The sequence below is a fragment of the Vanessa cardui genome, chromosome 27 (genome assembly GCF_905220365.1).
Source record: "Vanessa cardui chromosome 27, ilVanCard2.1, whole genome shotgun sequence".
NCBI classification, from domain to species: domain Eukaryota; kingdom Metazoa; phylum Arthropoda; class Insecta; order Lepidoptera; family Nymphalidae; genus Vanessa; species Vanessa cardui.
Window position 1 is genome coordinate 1791796 of NC_061149.1, and position 25913 is coordinate 1817708.

General features: G+C 36.2%; 1 protein-coding gene across 1 annotated transcript in view; it reads left to right on the forward strand.

Annotated features, from left to right (window-relative positions):
• The first annotated feature begins 255 nt into the window (after nucleotides 1-255).
• LOC124540938 (zinc finger protein 91-like) overlaps nucleotides 256-25913 on the forward strand; it is a 30381-nt gene continuing 4723 nt past the window's right edge. The window contains exons 1-23 of the mRNA XM_047118712.1: nucleotides 256-369; nucleotides 2237-2361; nucleotides 3164-4468; nucleotides 5960-6069; nucleotides 6835-6933; nucleotides 8071-8249; nucleotides 11165-11287; nucleotides 12058-12116; nucleotides 13255-13372; nucleotides 13742-13801; nucleotides 14674-14777; nucleotides 15142-15318; nucleotides 16220-16340; nucleotides 16869-17024; nucleotides 17717-17840; nucleotides 18911-19055; nucleotides 19850-19957; nucleotides 20511-20649; nucleotides 21615-21730; nucleotides 22484-22576; nucleotides 23124-23227; nucleotides 24161-24236; nucleotides 24707-24874. Of these exons, the coding sequence (XP_046974668.1) occupies nucleotides 2252-2361; nucleotides 3164-4468; nucleotides 5960-6069; nucleotides 6835-6933; nucleotides 8071-8249; nucleotides 11165-11287; nucleotides 12058-12116; nucleotides 13255-13372; nucleotides 13742-13801; nucleotides 14674-14777; nucleotides 15142-15318; nucleotides 16220-16340; nucleotides 16869-17024; nucleotides 17717-17840; nucleotides 18911-19055; nucleotides 19850-19957; nucleotides 20511-20649; nucleotides 21615-21730; nucleotides 22484-22576; nucleotides 23124-23227; nucleotides 24161-24236; nucleotides 24707-24874 (3794 nt within the window). The 5' untranslated portion in view covers nucleotides 256-369; nucleotides 2237-2251. The remainder of the gene's footprint in view (nucleotides 370-2236; nucleotides 2362-3163; nucleotides 4469-5959; nucleotides 6070-6834; nucleotides 6934-8070; nucleotides 8250-11164; nucleotides 11288-12057; nucleotides 12117-13254; nucleotides 13373-13741; nucleotides 13802-14673; nucleotides 14778-15141; nucleotides 15319-16219; nucleotides 16341-16868; nucleotides 17025-17716; nucleotides 17841-18910; nucleotides 19056-19849; nucleotides 19958-20510; nucleotides 20650-21614; nucleotides 21731-22483; nucleotides 22577-23123; nucleotides 23228-24160; nucleotides 24237-24706; nucleotides 24875-25913) is intronic.

Below are 25913 nucleotides of genomic sequence, written 5' to 3' on the forward strand. Positions count from 1 at the left end.
CAACATATTAATTTTAATGTCAAATTATTTTGTTAATTATCAATGGAAAATGTTGTTTTTGTATTATTAGTACTGGCATATTTTTAGTAAATTTATTTTTTAAAATTTATGTAATACTGTAAAATATAATTCATTAATATTTTTAATTAAGTTTATTTTAAATTAAACATTACCAAACATTTATTATGCTGTTTTCTAAATCTATTTTTTTCCTTTATCTGTGGTGAATTGCTATTCGTTATTACAAGGAATGTTTTTGTTTTGAAAATTTGACAAACTATTTTATTTATTTTCATTCATTTGTTATTTTATAATGCTATGCCAGTCGCTATAAAATATTCATGACCTTGTGATCAAACTTGCTATCTGGTTAGTGATTAAGGATTTTTATTAACTAAGATTCATTAATAACTATAACAGTAACATGTGTAACTTTTATCGAAAAGACACTGGCCACTTGTGGGTATTAAACTGGCCAGTGACAATTTATATATTTTCATGAAGTTATAACTTGGCTGGAAATCGTAATGTTTCTTTTTAAATTGATAATAAGTTGGAGGTATTTTTGTAACAGATTCAGTTAAACGATGAGCAGTCACAGTTCGTTATAAGGAACTCTCATCAATAAAATAAAAATAATTTTAGTATTTTAAAATTGATTTCCCAAAAATATTGTCCAATCCATACCAAAAATAATTATTTGATTAATTAATTTATTAAACAATATTACATGGTTTTTATTTTTGTTTAATTTATCTTATTAGAAAATTAAGTCCACTGCTGTTGACCTGGATTCTGATTATTGTTTAAAAAATGTTTTTAATTGAAATTCAAAAGCCATTCAGTATGTTATGTACTATTTGCCATTGCCCAGTGTCTTTTTCTAAGAACAGAAAATAATATTTACTCACTTAGTTGTAAATCCTATATTCAAATCGCACTAAGATTCCTAAGGTCTTTTTTGTATGTTATTTCTGTATCCAAGTGCTATGATTGGCAATCTATACTTTTGGAATTTTAAATAGATACAATAAACAGATGTTGATTGCTTTCACTGGTCATATTATAAATATAATAGTATTGTTATATATGATATCACTGTTAGTCGTACTGTTTGTCGGGTATAAGAAGAAGCCTTTGTTCTTCCTTGGGCTTAAAGCTTGCTTTGTACCAATTTCAGAAACAAATTTAATTAAATTCAGTTCAGAGGTTTGGCTGTGAACTGTAACAGACAGATAGATTAACATTTACATTTATAGTATTAGTATATCCATACATATTAGCCCAATATTAGGCCGATCAATTTTACTCAAATATGTCTGAATAAGGTAGTGTTAATAAAACGTCAATTTAAAATATTGTAAGTTAGCTTCTGGTATAATTAATATGTTAGTATCATTTATCAGCTATCCTCATATTTTTTAAGACATAGATAGACGGACAAACAAATGAGCCATCAGCAAGTGGTAACCACAACCCATTGTCAATAGCGCTGTAGGAAATATTAACCATTTCTTTTTTTCTAATAAATTCATCTTATATAGCTGCAAATGAAGTACAGAATATGTTATAAATTAAGAGTAAATTTGCTATTTTGTTTTTCTTTACATTTTGTGAAAGATTTTGCTCGACTTTCATTTAACATTCAACCAGCGGGACTGTAATTATTAATCATCATATATTGTGGTTTTTTTTGTATGTTATCTCCATCCTAGTGCTTTTCGATTATCGGTTTTGGTTTTGATAGTGTAATAGACGGATAGAGTAACTTTAGCATTTACGATGTTAGATAGTCAATTACAAAATTTTGTAAGACACTAACATATTTATTTTAATGTGCTAGGTAATATGGCCATGCAATCAGGAACATCGGAGTACATTTTGTACCTGTAGTATAATAATTAATAAGTGACATGATTTTGAACACCACGGTGGAAGGTGCATTTCTCAAGAGGAATCTATTCTCATATTATAAATGTGAAAGTAACTCTGTCTGTCTGTCATTCCTTCATAACCAAACCAATGAACCAAGGTATGAAGCAAATTTGAAATCCAAGTAGGGACATACTGTACTTTTTTGCCTAACACATGAGAAACAAACTCCCTAAAACGCGTGCGAAGCCGCAGACTACAATTAGTAGTTAATATATCCTACAGCATCAATGTCTAACAAACAGGCAGTTTATTTTTTCATCATTCTCTGTATTGTCTGTATTTGTGTCATTTGATTTTTCAGAGACAAAACTATACTATGGAAGATTCACCACCATTAATCCTTTGTTTGGAAAACACAAATGGGGAAGAGGTCGCATTAAAGATTGAACCATACGATACTTTTAAAATATTTCTGGATAAAGCCAAGTACACATATACTTTTATTATTGATTATAAACTAGCTTTATTTTGTTACCACTTTTGTTAATCATGCTCAGCCGATCCTTATGTAAAATTTCTTTGTGTTATGTATATGCTAAAATAGATAAAAAAGTAAAGGAAAGAATTTGATATTAATGTGTACAATTAGAGCCAAGACGGCTTAGTGGATGGAACGCGTGCATCTTAATCGATGATCACGAGTTCAAACCCAGGCAAGCAACACTGAATAATTATTTGCTTAATTTGTATTTATAATTCATCTCGTGCTCGGTGGTGAAGGAAAACATCGTAATGATGCCTACATGTGTCTAATTTTAAAGAAATTCTACCACATGTGTAAACCACCAACCCGCATTGGAACAGCGTTGTAAAATATGTTCCGAAACTTCTCCTCAAAAGGGAGAGGAGACCTCAACCCAGCAGTTAGAGATTTACAGGCTGTTTGTTGTTTGTGTACAATTAAAAAATATGTGAATCATGAAGCCAATTTAAATATTAATGAAAAGGCTATGAGTGCTGATTTTACAATAGTTGGCTTTTGTAGTATAAATTGATATAATAATATACATTTTGAAGAATTTCAGCATGACGAATTAATTATAAGAAAACCTACATGTGTTAGGTACGCATGTAGGTTTTCTTATAATTAATTCCTTCATCGCTGACCAGAAATAAATTTAAATATCTAGGTGTTCTATGCAACTGGCTATATCAGATCTATATTATGAATCAGGTAATTTTTGATATATACCAAAATTAATCAAACTTACCTAGGAAAACTTTTCAGGTCACTTCTAGGCTATGACGTAGATTTAAACGCGATAACGGGCAACCAACCTGTCAATCTTGACGAAAGCGCCTATACTTTCCTTTTAAATGCTGAACAGAGCCTTCCGGATACTAATTTAGATCCACCGAATTACGATAATAATCCCAAAGATTCTGATGACTTAGTTTACGTCTTGGATGATGGAACACAAATACGAGCCTCTCAAATACAATTTGATAACGAAGATCCTCTCACAGATCTAACAGCGGAGAATATACCATTTGTTAAATATACAGATAGTCCAGACGAAAATGATGTAAATGATATTGAACTTTGTACTATAAAAGACATCAATATAGTCGAAAGTCCAGTGGCAAATAAGAAATTTAGTCCAAAGGGGAATTTTGCCAATAGCCTCCCTTTTAAACTTGTCTGCAATAACATTTCGAATTTCGAAGCGCAGTTCGCTAAATACCTCGAATCCAGTGCGAAAATGTTCGCGACGAACTCTGTCGCAAATAAAAACAGATCGCCTAGAAATGTTGATGATTTTAAAAATGACGATAAAACAATGAAAGATAGTAATAACTTTTATACACGTGAAGAGATACTTAATATGTTTAAAGATTCTCCCGTCACACCTCTTCCTTGTGAAGACAATCAAAGTTACGAAACTCGAAGACACGTACGGAAAACTGATCCTTCGAGACTTGTTTATAAGGGCTGGAATGCCAAACCAGTCATAGACTTAGATTCAGCTGTAAACAAACACGATTGTTTCATATGCTGTAAAAACATAGAAAGCAATGAAAAGCTGTATTTATTTGACAAAGAAGACCAAATGTTACATCGCTGTGAACAGAGGAAGTATATGACGCAGCTTAAAATTATCTGCGAGAAATGCTTAGGAGAACATTTCAAGCCAAGCCGTATGAAAAGCCCGAGTCAATCGTTAAATAACGATGAATATTTGGTCATCAAAAATAATCAACAATACATTTTCCAAAAGACAACATCGATTAATTTCAATAATGCAATTTACAATTCTAGAAAGACAATAGAAGTTGATTCTAGAAGTAAAGAAGAGTTCGTTAAAGTAGAAATCGGACCGGATGGAGAAATTATCACGAAACTGGTTGACAATGTGAGAGTTGATGATATGACGATGGTGAAAGATGAGAAGAAAGGGAGTTCGAGTGACTTGGAAATAATCGAGCCGGAAACGGAAATTGATATAGAGAACATTGAAGATGAAGACGTCAAGGAATTCCTGGGGAAGTACCAACGTGACGGTAATGCTGATGCGGAGGAATTAAAATGCAGGTAAGATTTTAGGAAGTCGGGCAGTCCTCGTATAAATAGCACTTTATAAATAAAATATCACATACATTACTCTGATCCCACTGTAAGTAGCTAAAGCACTTGTGTTATGGAAAATCCGAAGTAACGACGGTACCACAAACACAGACCCAAGACAACAAAAAAAGTAATGAAATTTTCCTACATCGACTCGGCCGGGAATCGAACCCGAGACCTCGGAGTGGCGTACCAATGAAAACCGGTGTACACACAATAGACCGAGCCACACCCGAGAAGTATGGCATTACGCTACCGCCTGCTTCTTTTTTTTCGACTATCTGAAAATACAAGCATTTTTGTGGAACAAATCGTTCGACACTCATTATTTTTCCGACGCGTTCGATTAACGCCCACGCGAGTGTGCCGCCGGTGCGAGCGCTACGATCATCATTTTCCTTTTTGCCTTTACGTAATTTAAACGGACAGCTTACAAGTGACGGCATAGAGCTAAATCTTATTATTTTATGCTCTTATATCGTCCTATATACGTCACCTGGTGGTTCATATGACCCATCCATTTTTTGGACATGGGCCTGTAGTCTATTAGCGATTCGTTCCGGCTTCACAAGGTTGCAATTTACTAATAAAGTCAACGCTTTTTTTTAAAAATAATATTAGCAATGGCTACATATTCATTATGGAATTACTAATAGTCCTATTTACCTCTCCTCTTAAACTTGTCACTCAGCCAGGGTCATGAGTGGTTACGACAATAGTTCAAGGGATCAGGATTGATTCTGCTTTTACCTAGCTAGCCAGCCCATTGTGCTTCTATACTATAGCTTTCAGGAACACTGTAGCTTCAGAGATTAGTATATATAGTATGTTGTTTAAGTTTTTATCTGAAACACTTCAATATAAGCTTATTGGTGATAGAATACAGGTTATATATAACATTGTGAGGTTTACACAACAATACACTTGATAGCACTATAGATTTATTCACTAACGAAGGCAGCCCCCCACTTTAAATGAACAGCGTTTTTACGTTGAGTCAGCCGTGCTTAGAGACAAATGTCTTAGTGTGCGTGAGATTGCTAACGCAAGGGTTGGGTTAGCAAAAAAACAAAAAAATAGATTTTATTTGTTAATATTGTTTAATTCGACTGTATGTAAATTTTGAGCTGAGATGGCCCAGTGGTTAGAACGCGTACGTCTTAACCTATGATTGCGGGTTTCAAACCCAGGCAAGCACTACTATATATATTTGCTTAATTTGTGTTTATAATTCATCTCGTGCTCGGCGGTGAAGGAAAACATCGTGAGGAAACCTGCATGTGTCTAATTTCATCGAAATTCAGCCACATGTGCATTCCACCAACCCTCATCGGAACAGCGTGGTGGAATATGTTCCCAAACCCTTAATGGGAGAGAAGGCCTTATCCCAGCAGTGGCAATTTTACAGGCTTTTACTTATTTTACTTACTTTATGTAATTTATTATTAAATTTATTAGATTTTGCAATCGAGAATTCAAGGAGTTACCAGAAATATTAGACCACTGTGAAGACCATAAACACGACGTTGAAGATGGTACCGTCTATCCATGCCTGCTTTGTGATTACGGTTAGTAGTTTAATACATTCGCTTTAAGATTTGACCCAGAAACCGATACAGTTACTTTTAAGTAATTTAAAAGCATGGTAGTAGTAGTTTGTTCGATGTTGGATTTGTTCAGAGTATTCTATCAGATCCTTTGTTAGAATCTTCTAATAATCAATAAACTAAAAGAAGAAAGGAGAATAGGATTGACCTACCTGTGTAGGAAAATATTTGATATGAAAAACGGACCAGAGTCGTGCTTGCTTGGTTTAGACTTGATTGGATTTATAAGTACAATGTACTGAAATTAATGAAATATTCCTTTCATCATCATCATCATCATTATAACTATAAGCACTTCTAATAATTGAGTTCTAGATTCCTTTATTATCTGTGAATTTTACTAAATAGGCTTTATAGGGCCTTGAAATTAATGAAATGTCTGCCTCATTACCATCATTATCAGATAATATATCAGCAACAGTCTTAATTGTACCTAATCCAATTTATTGCTCTTTAGTTAATTATCTATAGTTTTTAGTAATCAGGAGTTCTTATATGAAAGTATGTACAGTCCCGGTAAGAAAAGGTTAGTCACCTTAAGATCTATTGTCGTGTGCTCAGTGTGAGCGATGATCTGCTTTACCGATCGAGAGTGACATATTGCGTCGCAATGATTCGATGTTTAGATTCAAAAGGTACTAAGAGTTTAAGACTTGATAAAGGAATGAATTTGAAAACTGACGAAGGTTTTTTTAATCTGATTGTACAAGATGTTTTAATTTCCAGGATACGCTAATTTGAAATGGCTCAGAGGTCATATAAAAGCTGCTCATAGGGACCAGAGTCAAAGAAAAAACGAAGATGATGTTGAAAAAGTTAATAATGGTAATATACGATATAAATTAATGATTTTTTTTTATGTTATAGGTTGGCGGACGAGCAATGGGCCACCTGATGGTAAGTGGTCACCATCACCCAAAGGCAATGACGCTGTAAAAAATATTAACTATTCTTTACCTCAATGTGCCACCAACCTTGGGAACTAAGGTGTTATGTCCCTTGTGCCTGTAGTTACACTGGCACTTTAATATGATAATCATTAAAATTGCAATTCAAATTTTATTTAAATTGCAGATAATTAACTGTAATGGACTATGATGTTACCTTAAGGTAAACGATTTCGAGTTTAAAACTTACCTTAATGCGAAATTATAAGCTTACCTCAAGGTCCAATTCGTTCTTATCTTTTGCAAGAATACTTGAATATTTGGCAATTAAATATGTGTTTTGGCAAAACAAATGCTTTAATAAAATTAGTAACTTTATTTTAGTATAAGACCCTCAGTAATTCCAGAGATTCAAGAAAACATTTTTAACATTTTTATATTTTAACGCCGTCTGATGTTATGTCTCTTGTTCTGTTACTGTAACTCAAAAACCATTTAAACCAGGATACTAACTAATTCTATTAGCATTACCCTTATTGCTAGTAGAAGAATATCTGAGAGTTTGGGTGTATATACGCAGATAGTATTACATAATAGTCAAGTCAAGATAAAAAACATTTATTCAAAATAGAAGTGATTACACTTTCTTATTGATAGTCAAAAAATCTACCACCGGTTCGGAATTTAACATCTCAGACCTGAGAAGAACCGGCGAAAGAAACTCAGCGGGATCAATTTTTTCTTTTTTTTCATCTCATGTTACATATACTCGTACAATATATATTTTTAAATAGCATATGAAACAGCCTGGAGGCGATCATCTCATTCCCAAGGTGTGCAGTCAACTAGAAATTCATTAGTGTCGTAATATCCTTTAGCACACAAACGCTCTTTAAAATTCTTTTGGATTTTATTTTCGAAAAATTTCTGGGATCCTGTTGTAAAAACGTATACATTGTCCCATAAAAGAGTTACTAACCCTGTGCAATCGGGTACTTGGTGTAACAAGTTTATTCTTGTTCCTAGTATAAATTGAATGTACGTAATATGACTTAATTTTGTTACTTGTTTTTAGATGAATTAAATGCAGCAATCAGTTCGCCGGTTGCAAAACGAACCCGCAGCGCCATTAAACGGAATGATGTCGAACACGACTCTGGTTATTATTTTAAACCTTTTCATTTCCTATCCCGAATGAATGAGATCTTGATATATGCCGACATATATCCTTTATGTCGTGGTGAAGCATTATGGGTAAATAAACTCAAAACCTTATCTTAAAGCGTAGAAAAGACCTAATAAATGTCAACGCATAGGCTCCTGATCTAAGCGGGCTCTGGAGGGCCACAGATAATACTTTTATTTCTAAAAAGTTTTTTGAGATAGTGTCCTAAATTTTGGCACGTGCGTTTAATGTGTTGTGTATGTATTATCATACATGATGATCGCTAATTAGCCACGATAGAAGTAGGTACTTTACTTTTTATCATTACTAATATTATAGAGGAATAATTTGTTTGTTTGTGAGTGTGAGGTAATCTCCAGAAATAACGCTCCAATTATAATTGTTATTTGCAAACACATTGAGTACTATGTGTTATAAATTATATTCAAATGTGATGTAATTTTCTATACTCGTAAATTAAACTCTTGCTTTAAATTAAATTATGATTGATGTGCTAAGATGAAGAAGTGATAATACACGTGAATCTAACATGCACAGTTCAAGTTTGCATAGGCACCATAAAGTTTGTTACAAATATATACATATTGGGCAACATCACATACATTACTCTGACCCAAGCACTGACCCAGCTGAAGCACAGTGTTATGGAAAATAAGAAGTAACGACGGCACCACAAACACCCAGACCCAAGACAACATAGAAATCTAATGGTAATCTACATCGACTAAGCCGGAAATCGAACCCGGGACCTCAGAGTAGCGTACCCATGAAAACCGTCAATTTGGTTACAATGTTTATTCTGGCTTATTAATGAACGGGTTATAAGTCCTGCACCTTTTTTTCAAGATGGCAGCGATTCCGGAGCTTCAATTGTTCAGGACTTTTAACACGGTCAATAATAAGCTATAATGGACATTGTCACCAATTTACAAAACTTTCGTACTTATTCTACATTGATTCGGCCGGACGAACCCACACACGACTCGACCACGGAGGTCGTCAATGTGATTTATTTCGTTTTATCTAGTGGATATCTGCGGAACGATGAGATTTTAGATCTAGCGAGCAACTCTAGATTACTAGTGAGAATTGCTTGATATAAAAACTTAATTGGGTAGATCTTAGCTTACAACATATAACCTAAGGATCAACTCATTAAGCTGGCCACTATACTAACAAGGCATAGCACTTTACGAAATAGAGCCGATTAATTAACTTAACGCATAATTTTAAGAGATTTTAATAGAGCAGAGATGGCCTAATGGTTAGAACGCGTGCATCTTAACCGATGATTGCGGGTTCAAATCCAGGCAAGCACCGCTGATTCATATGCTTAATTTGTCTTTATAATTCATCTCGTGCTCAGCGGTGAAGGAAAACATCGTGAGGAAACCTGCATGTGACAAATTTCATAGAAATTCTGCCACATGTGTATTCCACCAACCCGCATTGGAACAGCGTGGTGGAATATGTTCCAAACCTTCTCCTTAAAAAGGGAGAGGAGGCCTTTAGCCCAGCAATGGGAATTAACAGGCTGTTGTATAATTTTAAGTATTATAATTATGATTGTATTTTCAAAGGTAAAGAAGAAAATCAAAATTCCGAAACTAATAACTCGAATGAATCGGTTAGTTGATATTTAATTTATACTAAATACTATTGATGTTTAACATCTTCCGTCTCGCTCTACAAACCGGAAGTGATTTCGTGAAAAGGGGCGGAAGCGTGTAACAGAAAGTCGTAAAAACGTGCGCTATTTGATTTGACCAATCAGCGCGTGGAAGTTATAGTCAGCCATTAGATGATACCAATCCATTGTTTTAGAGGTTATGTTAATAATTACATGAATAAAAGCAAGATAAGATGTCGCTTATTTATCTATATCTATACATATAATAAAATTGGAGTGTCTGTTAGTAATATTAAAGTAACCGCTTTTTACTAGATACACATGGATTTATATACAGTACATATACCAAACCAACATTTTTTAAAATTTCTGTCTTTCCGTCTGTCTGTCTGAGTCGAGATGGCCCAGTAGAGTCGAGATGGCCCAGTGGTTAGAAAGCGTGCATCTTAACCGATGATTGGTTCAAACCCAGGCGAGCACCGCGGATTCTATGTGCTTAATTTCTCTTTATAATTCATCTCGTGCTCAGCGGTGAAGGAAAACATCGTGAGGAAACCTGCATGTGACAAATTTCATAGAAATTCTGCCACATGTGTATTCCACCAACCCGCATTGGAACAGCGTGGTGGAATATGTTCCAAACCTTCTCCTCAAAAGGGAGAGGAGGCCTTTAGCCCAGCAGTGGGAATTTACAGGCTGTTGTTGTTGTTGTTATCTGTCTGTCTGTTTGCTAGTAATCTCGGAAAGTCTGAACCAATTTTGACGGGATTTTTACTGACAGAAAGCTTTTGTAATAAGGCTTTTGCGGACAAAGCTAGTCATCATATATTATCATTATATAAGGGTTATTTTTGAAAAGCATACATCATAGTGGTCTAATGTACATAAGACAAAGCTAAAACGCCACAGTATATAATACTGGTTCCGCTATAATTGCAATTTGTTTGTGTAATCAGTGCGCAGAGCATCTTTGATGTTGACTATTGTCTCTAGCATAAAATATATGCCGCGTCAAAACTACCTTTAGATGCCCATCAAAGCGAGTGCTACAACGTCATGTTAACTTACCTTTGGAGTTAGTAACCGTTTACCTGAACTTACCTACGGTTCCGTTAAATGCTACTCGACTAATTATACCGTTCTATTTCTATTATAATTTAAATTTAGAATCGATATTTACATAAATATTAATATAAAGCATAGACAAAACAATCGAGTATCTTTTTCAACGGAATTTTTCTTTTGTTCTAAATTCAAAAAATTATTTATTTTAAAAACGATTATGGAGGTATTTAGACCATTAGTCGTTTCTAATTTGTCGTGAAGTTGTTCGTAAGATATAGTTTTAAACAGACAGAACATCGTACGTTTACAACTGAAGTGAAACAGGAGTGTATAGACAGCAGCGACGACTCGATATGGATCGTGCAAACCGGAGACGATGACGTCACTGAACAGCTAGAGAAATTACTTAAGGTAAGTTTTGAGTAACTTGGGTCAGTGGCGTAGCTATCGTAGGGCCAGTTGGTGCAGTGCACCAGGGCCCCGGAGTTTAGGGGGCCCTCTAAACTAAACCTTAAGCTTCTGAAGCTGAAAAATCAAGACCCTACGTACAAGATTTCTTATTTGCTATCTATAATTTTAAAGGGTAATTATTAGTTAAAGAGGGATGGGAAAGAGGGGGTGAGGGCCCGATTATTTTTCTATGCACCGGGGCCCTTCCTCACCTAGCTACGCCACTGACGTGGGTAAGTTTCAAATATATACACATTAAAAAAGTTGTGTGATGAACTGTAATCTGTAACATATCTGTACTGAATTTAATGACTGTTAAACTTAACTGTGGATTTATTCCCGTTTAATATTTATTTATGTTTTGCTGTATTAAGAACGATGAAACCTTATTGGATTTACTTTAACATCAGTGTTCGTTCTCAAAACTTATACATTTAAACTATTCAATAATAAAAAGTTAAAAATGAAGAATAGCAGGTACAAATAAATAATGTTGTAATTAGTTGTTTATTGTTTTGTATGTCATATATTATGTACCTATTAGATGTTATGTACATCACAATACCGACGCGGTATTATAGTATTGGTCTTCTATCATAGACAGAAAATAAAAATCGCAATCGTTTTAGAATTTTTGAGTATGTAGGTAAGTACCTACGTTACTTACCAAAGTTTAATTTAATAATTCATTTGTTACCATTAAAACTTACCTTGGAAATATTATCTTCAAGGCTAAAGAAGATGGTCGGAACTATGATGAGTTGAAGAAACATAAGTGCTTTAATTGCAGGTTAGATTTTTATAATAATTAATTAAATAAACTAATTAGTACTTGGTGGTAGGGCTTTGTGCAAGTTCGCCTGGGTAGGTATCACCCACTCATCAGATATTTTACCGCTAAACAACAGTACGCAGAATTGTCTGTTCCGGTTTGAAGGTGAGTGAGCCTGTGTAACTACAGGCACAAGGGACATAGCATCTTAGTTCCCAAGGTCGGTGGTGCATTGACGATGAAAGGAATAGTTAATATTTCTTACAACGTCATTGTCTATGGGTGATGGTGACCACTTACCATCAGGTGGCCCATATGCACGTCCACCAACCTATTCCATAAAAGAAGTCTTACACCAAATTATGAGGTAGCGGTGCATGGGTTGTGAATTGTGTTCCAAATAAGTCTTTGACGATTCTTTTTAAAATTAAGACACAAAGACTTCCGTCATTATTTGGTAGACATCGGATATGGTTGTTCCGATATTTACCTTTTTAGGCAGGATATCTACCTAGGTTTCGGATCTCCAGTTCTTGCTTTTTACTTGATTCAGGACACTAAAACTGTAGGACTTCAGGACCTAAAGGGTAAAGGCTGTTAGTGTTATCTATAGTTATTAATCTATATTATGTTTATCTGTTATCTATATTAATAAATGTGAAGGTAACTCCCTCTGTCTGCCTGTCGCTCTTTCACGATCAAACTGCTGAACGGAATTTGATGAAATTTGGTATGAATCAAACTTGACCTCCAAGAAAGGTCATAGGTTACTTTTTTGTCTGACACATGACAACCGACCCCGTAAAATGCGAGCGAAGCCGCGGGCAACTACTAGTAATATTAGAAAAGATAAATTAACTCTATCTGTTACACTTTCACGGCTAAAACACTCAAATCAAATCAAAATAAACTTTATTCAAGTAGGCTTTTACAAGCACTTTTGAATCGACATTTTACAATTAAGTGAAGCTACCACCGGTTCGGAAAGTAGATTCTACCGAGAAGAACCGGCAAGAAACTCAGTGATATTGTGATCAATATCACTGAGTTTCTTGCCGGTTCAAGGTGATTTCCATACGGACACCATTGGTTCAGCTAGTATGAAACCTACCAATCTAAAAAATAGTATTTTTTATCATTATTCAAAACATTTTAGTCAAATATTTCCATCATCCGAGTCTCTGACGAGCCATAAATGTAGAAAACGCAAGCAGAAAGCCATGTTGAAGGATGATTCGATTGTGTACGTGCCGTCTGAAGAGGATTTCTTAAAGGTATGATATTTTTGTAGCTGGCTGACTAGCAAATGAAAAAGTTCTACATATATTTGTAGTTAACAAGCTTTTAATATTCTACTGCTGGTCTAAGTATTCTTCTCCTTTTTGAGGAGGAGGCTTTGAGTTTACTCCAACCTGCTGCTTCAATGCGGGTCGGTGAATAAATGGAGTAGATTCTCATCAGCCTCGTACAGATTTCCTCAAAACGTTTTCCTGACGAGCTTATGATGAAAGAATTAAGTTATATCCGTTCAATCTTCAATGGCCTTTGAATGCAGAATCATTTGTAAAGATAACATGTATTGGTGTTTTTTATTAACATTTTTTGTACTAAATGTACATTTATCACATTTATTTCTTTTATAGAGAGCTCAAGGAAAACCTCGTCCTCTTGAAGAGTCTGGCGACAACGACCTCTTAGTAGCGGTAAAATAAAACAAACTCACCCAAAAACACTCATCTTTTCTGTAGTATTAATAGGATATCGTACAAAATTCCAACTTCCCTTAAAAATAGTCGCCTTCGCTGAAACCTAGTAGGATGTTTTCCTTATAAGTTTTAGCGACCTCGGACCTCGGGCTTAAAGTTTTTCAAATTACTCTTTTGGCTTTGGGCACCAAAAAAAATGTTACGTTCAATTGGTGGGTAGGCGAATACCTCAATAATTAAATATTTAATTCTATTTGACAGTCAGAAGTGTGCACAAATCAGTGTTTATGTCTTGATTGATTTCATGGCGGTATTCCTAAAGGAAGACAAATCAAAATTAGTGAAATTTTAGGACAAATACACTTTTATTTCGTACCTCATAATCTGATGGGAAAGCAAATTCATTACAAATGGCAAGAATCATGCAAGACAAATTTCTTTTCATGCTTTCCAAAGCATGACGCAAACCGCCAGTCTCCAGCCTAAAAATATTTTTATTGGTCTTTTTAAAGGTTCAAAATCATGACCTTAGAAGCTATGATTTGATATGCCAGGTGCAAGACCATGAGTGCAGTTTAGAAAAGTCAAATGTATCGTGTGTGTCTATTACAAGATTTATGAAATACTGATTGCTAAATTAAACACTACCAACGGTTAGGATAAGTAAATACCCTGAGCTGATGATAACCGGCAATTAACAGCGAGTTTTCTTTTATCCATTATATGAGTGTTCAAAAAGAAATAGCCCGAAAGTGGTCATTTCCTAAGTTCCCAATTCCGAAGTTGTGTTATCAACCATAAAAAACATAGTATAACTTTTCGCATTCAAGTGTTCTTAGACATTTTCATTATGATATTGTCCATAACAGCGAGGCCGTAAAAAGAAGAACCGGGAACAACCCGACTCTCAGATTATGACGTGTCACAATTGCAACGAATCGTTTACGTCAAAAGTGAGACTCAAATTTCATATGTAAGTGTTTTGGAGCTGTTCCAATAGATTGCTAATTAAAATTTCTTTACAAGACAAATCCGAGATGGTCCAGTCGTTAGGACGTATTCATCTTTACCAATCGTTGGTACAAACCCAGGCAAGCACTACCGAATTCTGTGCTTAATTTTGGTTAATAATTCATCTCCTGCTCGGCGGTGAAGGAAAACATCGTGAGGAAACCTGCATGTCTCTAATTTCAAGAAAATTCTGTAAAATATTACTCATGGTGCCAATATAAATGGGCCGGTGGTTCGATCCACTTCCAGGTAACACATTTGTCTTTTTAGACATTTAGCTTTTGCTAACGTTACTGAATTTAAAAAAAAAAACGTATTTCGAAAAGGCAATTCCACGAAACGTCGAACCTCATAACGTCAGACGGTCAGTACGCGTGTTCGGAGTGCGAGAACGTCAAGTTCGCCACGGAGACGGAGCTGTTCGACCACGTGCACTTTCAGCACGACAAGCAGAAGCGCTGGCAGTGCCCCGTCAAGGGCTGCGGGAAGACGTTCTTTTTAAGGTGAGGGAACCCCTATAAGAAACTTAAATTAACACATCTTACAGAGCCGAGATGGCCCAGTGATCAGAACGCATGCATCTTAACCGATGATCACGGGTTCAAATCCAGGCAGGTACTGCTGAATATTCATTTGCTTAATTTGTGTATATTATTAATTCATCTCGTGCTCGGCGGTGGAGGAAAACGTCGTGAGGAAACCTGCATGTGTCTAATTTTATAGAAATTCTGCTACATGTGTATTCCACCAACCCGCATTGGAACAGCGTGGTGGAATGTGTTCCAAAACTTCTCCTCAAGGGGAGAAGAAGCCTTAGTCCAGCAGTGGTAAATTTACCGGCTGTTTTGTTGTATATTGTTGTTGTTTTGATAATTACAGTTATTTAGGACGGAATATTTACCATGTTTTTTATTTTTAGTTGGTGGATATTTCGACAATATGTACGTATTTCTTGTTCACGAATTGATTGGAATGGTGTTCATTATAAATAAGAATATATTATTCAAGAAGTTCTAGTTCAATGATATAGAAAAGTTTTTAGCAAGACGTAAATCTAATGTTATTTTATCTTTGAGAAGAAATTCTTCGATTGAAAACTATATTTAGAAGGGCATAACTTCTCATCATCTTCATATTGGCGATAAATGGAATTGTTTATGTCTGTTACAATGCCAATTTTTATAGAATAGGTTGGCGGACGAGTAATATAATTTATTGTACACCACAAATATTAAATACACATATGTTAGTACTACTTACAAAAGAAAAAAAAATAAAATGAATACTAAAAATAATAACGGTACCAGTACCGTACCGTACAAATGAGCGGACTTATGGCTAATTAGCCAATCCAATTAGAAAAGAATCTTCCAAATTTAAATATGAATCGCTTTTTTTCCGTAGGGCAACTCTAACGAAACACAGTCGAACACACACCGACACCAGGCGTTATGTCTGCGTTACTTGCGGCAAAAGATTCCTTGACAAGCAGACGTTAGACGAGCACGGTGTTACACATTTACAGGTAATAGTTGGAAGTCACAATTACTTGTAGCTAGGTCCCTAAGCTAACGCGATGGAGGCGAATAAGGCGGGTCAAAATATATTGTATCCAAAATGTCACGTAGCCTCTCCTAACCAAACAAACATCGTGAGGAAACCTGCATATGTCTAATTTCATCGGAATTCTGCCACATGTGCATTCCACCAACCCGCATCGGAACAGCAAACCCTCTCCTTAATGGGAGAGGAGGCCTTAGCCCAACCGTGGGAAATTTACGGGCTGTTACTTTACTTTACTCTCCTATCGGTCCCAATTACCGACGATGACTATAAGATTAAGACGTTAGTTGATTATTGCCAGTCAAAAATCTACCATCTGTTCGGAAACTAGCACCTGAGATATGACCCGAGAAGAACTATTATATCTCACGACATATCTTTATATGAGTAACATTTAACATATAGATTGGGCATATTTTTAACGACAAAATGATCAGCTGATCAGCTTTACGTCATCTAAACTCGTATAGATCTGTCAGTTAATTCACAGATAAAACCTTTCCAATGTCACATCTGCTTCAAACAACTGACCCGCCGGTCGCGTCTCCGAATGCACTTGCGAGCTCACGAAGAGGAACTGTCTCCAGCGCTGGTTTTAACCTGTGCGATGTGCTGCAGAGCGTTCAGAGATGAAAATGATGCACAGGTTAGTTGTTTCAAATAGTTGAGTCTTCCATCGTTCGCCGTGACCTTCGGTATCAAGAGAAGAATATCTAGCATGCTTAATTATTATTATTATTTCGTTTCCCATGGCTCACAGACATTGGCACTCTAATAGTAATATATATGTGTATTTAATTTGTATTTACACTTTCTATCCTTCGCCGCGAACCTTGGGAACTAAGATGTAATGTCTCTTAGTTACACTAACTCACCTCCCTCTCCAGAGTCGGATTTAAAGGTGTGGAGGCCCCGGGGCCACAAAGCAGTGAGGGCCCTAGACAAACAGAAGCGTGAACACCCTAATAATCATAGTATTATGATTTTAATTAGTTTTTTTATATCAATCAGTAAGCTATGAATTGTTTCGTATTTGTATCGGTAAGTTTTAAAATATTAAATAGTAACATTATTATAATTTGACTATATCTCAGTATTTGTTAACTTGCTGAAAACTGTGGCCCCCTCTCATGCGGAGGCCCCAGGGCAGTTGCCCCGGTTGCCCTCCCCTAAATACGGCCCTGTCCCTCTCAATTGGAACACCACGGAATTTGTCTTGCTCTTTGTCGGTAGAATATGTTATGATTGGGTGGTACCTAGATGGCTTGCACGAGCCATCAGCAGCAAGTTGACTGACTTTGACTGATTTGACTCCGTAATATACAAACGGGATTTAAGGATCACGCTAATAAGTCGACGGAGTGCATAGAGGAGTTCACGAAAGAGCTGAAGGAGGAAACTGAAGCCACGGAACAACTGTCGCCGACTAGCGGCATCGTCAGACACGCGGTACGAGTTGTTGGTACGTACAGTTGTGAAGATATTTGATCAAGGCACTGATCATTATCATAATAAAAGTAAAGTAAAGTAAAGTAACAGCCTGTAAATTTCCCACTGCTGAGATAAGGCCTCCTCTTCCATTAAGGAGAGGGTTTTGGAACATATTCCACCACGCTGTTCCAATGCGGGTTGGTGGAATGCACATGTGGCAGAATTTCGATGAAATTATACACATGCAGGTTTCCTCACGATGTTTTCCTTCACCGCCGAGCACGAGATGAATTATAAACACAATTAAGCACATATATATAGTGGTGCTTGCCTGGGTTTGAACCCGCAATCATCGGTTAAGATGCACGCGTTCTAACCACTAGGCCATCTCAGCTCAGCTCATTATCATAATAATCATCAAAATCATCATCACTATAATCATTGTTGCTGGGCTTGTGTAGAGGATAATGAAAGACACTAACTAGTTCACGATTTATCAACAAGACGATACAATTATACAGACTGTGACGCACTTGATGGATACTCTGTCTTTCATATGCAATGCTTCGACTTTTATACATGATATATGCCAAAGAATATGAGACACACAGATGTGAAATATTTTAGTCATAGAATATGTAACTTTAATACCTATCAGCATATACGGCACATCATTATCACCAACGTCATCATTATCATCATCACGGCCGTCATCACCATCAACATTTTCATCAAATTCATTATCATATTTTGAAACTGATTCACTTATCCTTAATATTTTCTGAAGGAATGAGACGAGATGACTCAGTGGTTACAAAGCGTGCATCTTAACCGATGATAACGGGTTCAGGCCGAATACCACGTACCACTTAATTCGCATGTGCTGAATTTGTGTGTGGGTTGTAAAATTCATCTTATACTCGGTGGTGAAGGAAAACATAGTGAGGAAACAAAATTCACCCACATTTTTATCCAACCCATATTGGAGAAGCTTGGTGGAATATGATCTAAACCTTCTCCTCAATAGGAGAGGAGACCTTATACCAGTATTGGGAGATTTACGGGGTGCTTCTGTACTATACTGTATTGTGTGTGTTATAGAATACCCTCGTCTCACGAAAGGCATTGAACGTGAGGTGAAAAACGAACAAAGTGAGATCTTGCTCTCCGCACTTGACGATGCAGCGAGGAATATAATTCGCGTTGTCAATATTGAAAAGGCGTTTAGATGCGAATACTGTGAAGAGTTAGTACAAAGAATGTGTTATTTAAATTTACTTAAATATTATGTCAAGGTTTAAAGAAGTAACCGTATAAATTAGCTTCCTCACTCTCAAAATCAGAAGGGACAGCATCTCTATCGATTATAAAGAATTAAAAGAAAAAATAAATGGATCGACCTGTTTTCCAAAATTTTGGGCACATACCAAAAATTTCTCGGCATTATGAAGTTATTTTCAACTCAGAGTTCAAAAAGCAATCCTTGGCGAATCGATAGCGATTTGAAGAATATAATTGAGGCAGTTTAACTACTGGCACAAGGGATATTACATCTTAGGTTGATGGCGCATTAGATATGTAAGGAATGGTTAATATTAGTGGTGTAACATCACAAAAGTCTGTCAAACTGCCTATCCTACCCAAAAAGTAAAAAATATCCACTAGACTAACGTGATAGTTTTTGCGATTGTATATGACGTTAAGACTTTTTTGAAAATTGATTTTGACGCAATCATATTCATATCAACTAGGAGCTACTTTTGTCTGCGTCGTGTAAATCAATAGTTGTTACAATCATTTAAAATATACCCCTAGTCTATCCGTGCGATTCCTGGAAGGCTATATAGCTATTAATAAAATTAAGCATTCTTTAATATACAGTATGTTGTATATTAAAGAATGCTTAATCGTTTTGACTTTTATTAACCTTTTAGATTCTTCCAAATTTCTTAGAACTTATAGAATAGGGTTTTTCATAAGTATCTCTTGTCTACCAAACCCCAAACGATAACTAGCATATTTATAAAGCATTATTTTCAGTGTATTCTACATGGAAAACGCTCTGAACAGCCATAGGATTATCCATAAAGGGATAAAGAATCCCTTCACGTGTCATATCTGTAAAGTATCCTTCGCTACGTATTCGAGGTAATCATTTTTGAGAAAATTCAGCTTTTCTAATTTTTATGGCTGTCATTCTATCTTGAACAATTACAGCATTAGAGTGAGATTAAAAAAATATCTCTACCATAGTTACTTAGCATGTATAATGAACTAATATTACAAATGCCATTGTTGTTTGTCACCTCTTAACTGCTCAATCGATCATGGCGAAAGTGTGCAGACATATTGTTAAGGATAAAGTACCTAAGGCCTGAATAACTGTTGGAAACTAATAGTGTATGAATGTAGCAAACATAATCACTGGCTTTTCTTAATTCTAATAATTGCAACATGATATCTCCCGTCGATGAGACCCGGGATACGTCCCGATCGTCCCGTGGTGACATATAACCGTACCACCACCACCTGGCACGATTGGAGAGGCTTTACATGCGCAAAAGAATGGAGTACCAATTAGCTTGGTTTCAGAACGATCTGGTTGCCCAAGACCTCAGATCTGCCTTACCAGCTAGGAATATACTTAGGAAACAGTATCGACGGAATAATTGGTAATTAACAAACGTATTACAACAAATAGGTGTACGACACACAAAACTACTCACGGTTTCTACAAGCGCAGCACCGCTGAGGGTCGCAATGAGGGCACCGCTGGTCCTGCCAGCGCTGGCATTCTCGGGTATGGTGGGTTTCCAGTTGTGAAGCACTTTTTATGTGAGGTATGTAAAATTACCCTTATAATCTTATATACTGAGCACATACCCCACTAGCCAAAACTTGAGCCTTTGTTGAAATGGCAACCGAGTAAGTATGCTGAGCTTTTCATGCTCGGCAGTGAAGGTAAACATCGTGAGGAAACCTGTGTGAAAAAATGAGTGATGAAGTGATATGCGTTGGATCACCAATCACCAACACGTATTGCAACAGTTTCTAGAATGTTCTCCTCACATTTTATACTCTCGTATAATTTAATAGAACATTTTGGAAATTTAGTATTTCACACAGATTTTATTTCTATAAATTTGCCATTAAGCCTTGTCTTGCCTACGCGTATTCCTGTGCGAATAACTTTGCACAGATAAGGGCGTTTGTAAGAACACCAATGGTCGCTTGGACAAGCTTAAAGTGCGCAAAGACTGCACAGTTTTCGGTTTGCACGGGTTTGCACAGTCTCCGCTGGACCAAGCAAAGACTTTTTGTTGATGATACGATATTATTATTGCACCGTGTTGTACAAAAATGGTGCTCAAAGAGACGGCAAAAAAAATTGAATTTGATGATTGATTGATTGAAGAAAAACAACAGTCTATTTAATAGACATATTAGTCCTAACAACTTGGTGGTAGGGCTTTGTGCAAGCCCGTCTGGGTGGGTACCACACACTCATCAGTTACTCTACCGCTAAATAACAGTACTCAGTATTGTTGTGTTCCGGTTTGAAGGGTGAGTGAGCCAGAGTAACTACAGGCACAAGGGACATAACATCTTAGTTCCCAAGGTTGGTGGCACATTGACGATGTAAGGTAATATATCTTACAGCGTCATTGTCTATGGGTGATGGTGACCACTTTCCATCAGGTGGCCCATATGCTCGTCCGCCAACCTATACATAAAAAAAAACAATTATTACGTAATACATACATATATGTATGTCTTGATATTAAGTTTTATTATGAAATTTAAGGACTGCGGTCGATCGTATCTCCACTGGACGTATCTCCAAGTACATCGTCGTATGAAGCACGCGAATGAAAATTACATTTTCAAATGTAATCAATGCGAGATGACATTTCCGAACAGGTATTATTGTGAGACTTGATCCCATACATGTTTTTATTATAAGAATCAAGAAGGTAAAGGAAAATAATTTGTCACCTTTCTTTTATGAGATGGAATGTTATCCCTGTAACTGGTCACCAATTTAAACAAAACCGTTTTTCGTCCGTTAATCCGTTTTTATTTTTATTGTGTCGTGAAAGTAAAGGCAAAATTGGTACATTTAATAATTATCGTCACCTAATCTTTTGTTTTGTGATGGAACATCATCCTCCTATCTCAAGAGTCTTTTTTAGATAATGTGTTTTTGTGTTTCCATTATAAAAGCTGAGTGGAGGAGAAATTAATGTAGCTAAGTGCCAAAGTGTACTGGATTCTTTATAATTAACTAATATGCTGACCATATTATGAAAGATAATGTTGTCCTAATCGAATTGAGCTAACATGGCCAATCACAAATTCCAAGGATTGCACAAATGTTTGCGCAAAAATAAGAGCTATTTTAATTTGCCACCACACATTCCAAAAAAGTAACGATTCTTTTCCTAATTTGTTCTACCGCTAAACAAAACGTCTAAGACGTATGGGATATAAAATCTTAATTCCCAAACACAATTTTTGGGAAATTGGCACCAAAATTGGCTGGCCAATGTCTGCTCTAGCGCAGACATTGGCCGCCAATCACTTTGTCAATTTACCTGTACGCCCATCTATCACAAATAAAGAGTGAAGAGTCCTCATGACGTCATTTACTATATGTATTGTTCTTAATTTAAGTTGGAGTATGACATATCATAGAAAGAAAATACACGGGAAAAGTGGTCAGGATGACAATGGAGGTTTCACGAAAATAATAAGAGAGAATTACAGGTACATACATATATAAATATTTAATAATAAATTTCATTATTAAAAACTATTAATAGTGTTTCGACAATCGATAAATAAATACATTACATCTATACATATATATAAAGTGTCTGTCTGTCTGTATATCAATATAACTTTATATGTTATACTTTATACGGCTATTTGTGTATTGCGATATCCAAAATCACATTTATTGATGTGAAATTTTCGGGCACGTGTTGGGGCAACGACCTCTTCCCCGACCATCGTTAAAGGTTTCTTAATCCAGGTATTTCAGGCCTCAATAATGGTCAAGACAAGTTGGTAAAGCGCTCCTGCAGGTTTTTATATATCTTTTATAATATATTCTTTATCTTTTTACTTTTTACTTTACTTTAAGTGTAAATTCTTTGTCATTTCAAAGTTACATCTTCCATTAGATTATGAACTTGTCTGGATCACAATCACTGTTTTTATTATCTCTACTAAGAAATTTCAACTGAATTTATTATTAGCCAATAGATGGCGTTTAGGCCTTTTTAAAATATTTTACGTCTTTTTCATGTAGGATACCCTGTCGTGATTGTGACGCAGTATTGCCAAACAAAACTGATCTCTATAAGCATAGGAAGAAGGAGCATTGTGACGATTCGCAATTTATTGATAATGAGGGTATGTTATTAATATTACTATAGCTACTCGCCACGGCTACGTACGGCTGATACTAAATATACTACAGAAATTGTCTTTTTCTGACGTCATATTAGAAAAATCTAAAATTATTAGTGTTTCTTTGCTATATTGTCCATGTGCTATATACAAAAACCTTCCTCTCGAATCACTCTATCTATTAAAAAAAACCGCATCAAAATCTGTTGCGTAATTTTAAAGATCTAAGCGTACATAGGGACAGACAGCGGTGAGCGACTTTGTTTTATACTATGTGATGATAAGATGATGATACGAAAGCTTTGATGGATTAATGTTTGTTAGTCAGTCACGTGTATTGACGTGATTTGGGAATTTTCAAGAAAAGTGCGCACTCTTTAATTAAAGCCCGGCCGACACCTACCACCTACCGGACGGTGGTAATCACTTTCCATCAGATGAGCCTCCAGCTCGTTTGCCACCTATAACATAAGATAAAACGTCAGAACGAATTTGAGCAAAATTTGGCACAAAGATAGATAATAATTTGGAATAGGATACAAGATTCTCTTTAACCCAGAAAAATATACCAAACACCTGCACTGACCAGAGCATTAATTGGACTGTATCAGGATAGCTTGGATATGTATCCGTATTTCTTACGAAACTAAGATATTATGTCCCTTGTGACTGTAGTTACACTAGCTTATTCATCCTGTAAAACGAAACACACCATAATTAAATATTGCTGGTATGATATGATGAGTCGTAGAAAGCCTTCCTCAGACTCTTGCACAAAGCCTTAACATCAAGTGAAGAGAGAATGTTCCAGAAATATGGCAGAATTTTTTCCCGGCACATTTAAGTTTCCTCACGCTGCTTTTTCAGCTGCTGGGCTTTAGGGTGAAAACCGAATTATGTATGGAATGGTTTTTGATTCTTTTTAATTTTTAACAGATAACATTCAGACAACGATTTGCGGCCAGTGTGGTCACAATTTGCACAACGTTACCGCTTTGCAGAAACATATCAAGTTAGCTTTACTATTAACATTAATATTTATATCAAATTTTGATGTTATCACTCATTTTGGTTACATCGATTAAACTGTCAAACGCTTTGTTCTAGGAAAGCTATACTCTCAAGCGAAATTATAGTCTACATATAACAAATCCTAAGGCACGCTTTTCCCTACTCTTATAATTCAATGGGATGGCAATCCGACACAACTGGCAGGAATTCAATCGTATGACGTAATATTATAGACTTCTAATGTTTGGGTTGTTGAGAATTATTTGACATTAAAACTTAGTAATTTTCTATTGATCTAGCCTGCGGATTGAACCCAAGATCTTACGATCTGTTTCAACCAACAGACCGAGAATGCAGTCAACCAAGTCAAAGTCAAAGATATAAAATGGTTACACGTAACGAAATCGAATAAAATATTTTTTTTGCAATAAACTCTTCTCTGAAGCGATCTACCGTAACGCTCCACTGTAGAGAGGTGCACGGCGCGGGGGGCGCGGGGGGTGCGGGGGGCGCGCGTGCGCACGCGTGCCCCGTGTGCGCGCGCGCGTTCCGCTCGGCGTCCGTGCGCGACGAGCACGTGCGCGTGCACACGGGCGAGCGCCCCTACCCGTGCGACGTGTGCGGCGTCGCCTTCCGCAGGTCGGTCATAACAACAACAACAGCCTGTAAATTCCCCCTGCTGGGCTAAAGGAGCCAGTGTAACTACAGGCACAAGGGACATAACATCTTAGTTCCCAAGGTTGGTGGCACATTGACGATGTAAGGAATAGTTAATATTTCTTACAGCGTCATTGTTTATGGGTTATGGTGACCACTTACCATCACGTGGCCCATATGCTCGTCTGCCAACCTATACCATAAAAAAATAAAAAAAATAAAGGCCTCCTCTCCCTTTTGAGGAGAAGGTTTGGAACATATTCCACCACGCTGTTCCAATGCGGGTTGGTGGAATACACATGTGGCAGAATTTCTATGAAATTTGTCACAGGCAGGTTTCCTCACGATGTTTTCCTTCACCGCTGAGCACGAGATGAATTATAAAGACAAATTAAGCACATGAATCAGCGGTGCTTGCCTGGGTTTGAACCCGCAATCATCGGTTAAGATGCACGCGTTCTTACCACTGGGCCATCTCGACTCCGTACAACATAACATTGATAGAAAATACCATTCGTGTAGAATTGTAGACAATATATTCAAATATGGGTAAGATTTGAATATAGAACAAAAGTTCGCTGCAGCGCTAAATCTTCATTTTGTCATCTAATCATACGATTTAAATATGCAGCGCTTAATCGTTTCATTCAACGTGGTGTAACAATTTGTCGCCTCTATAAGTTTGTCAGATAATGTCGCCTATAAAACGTTTTTTTTATTGTTTTATTACAATAATATTAGCTAAGTAAATAATTATTAGAACAGCGGGAAGTTTTACTCAGTTAACTACTGAATTGTTATTCGAGTCCAGAATGTCACTTTGATTCGGATTTTCAAATTATTTTATTAAATTGAGTTGACTACATATGATACCACTACTAGGTACAACGTTTAAATAATCCATAGCTCGGTTAAGGCTGTTTTTCTTTATGGGAGAATGGTTTAGAACTTATTCCACTGTGCTTCAATCTAGGTTAGTGGATGCCCGTGGAAATGTAATCCTGCTTAGGTTTCATTGCTA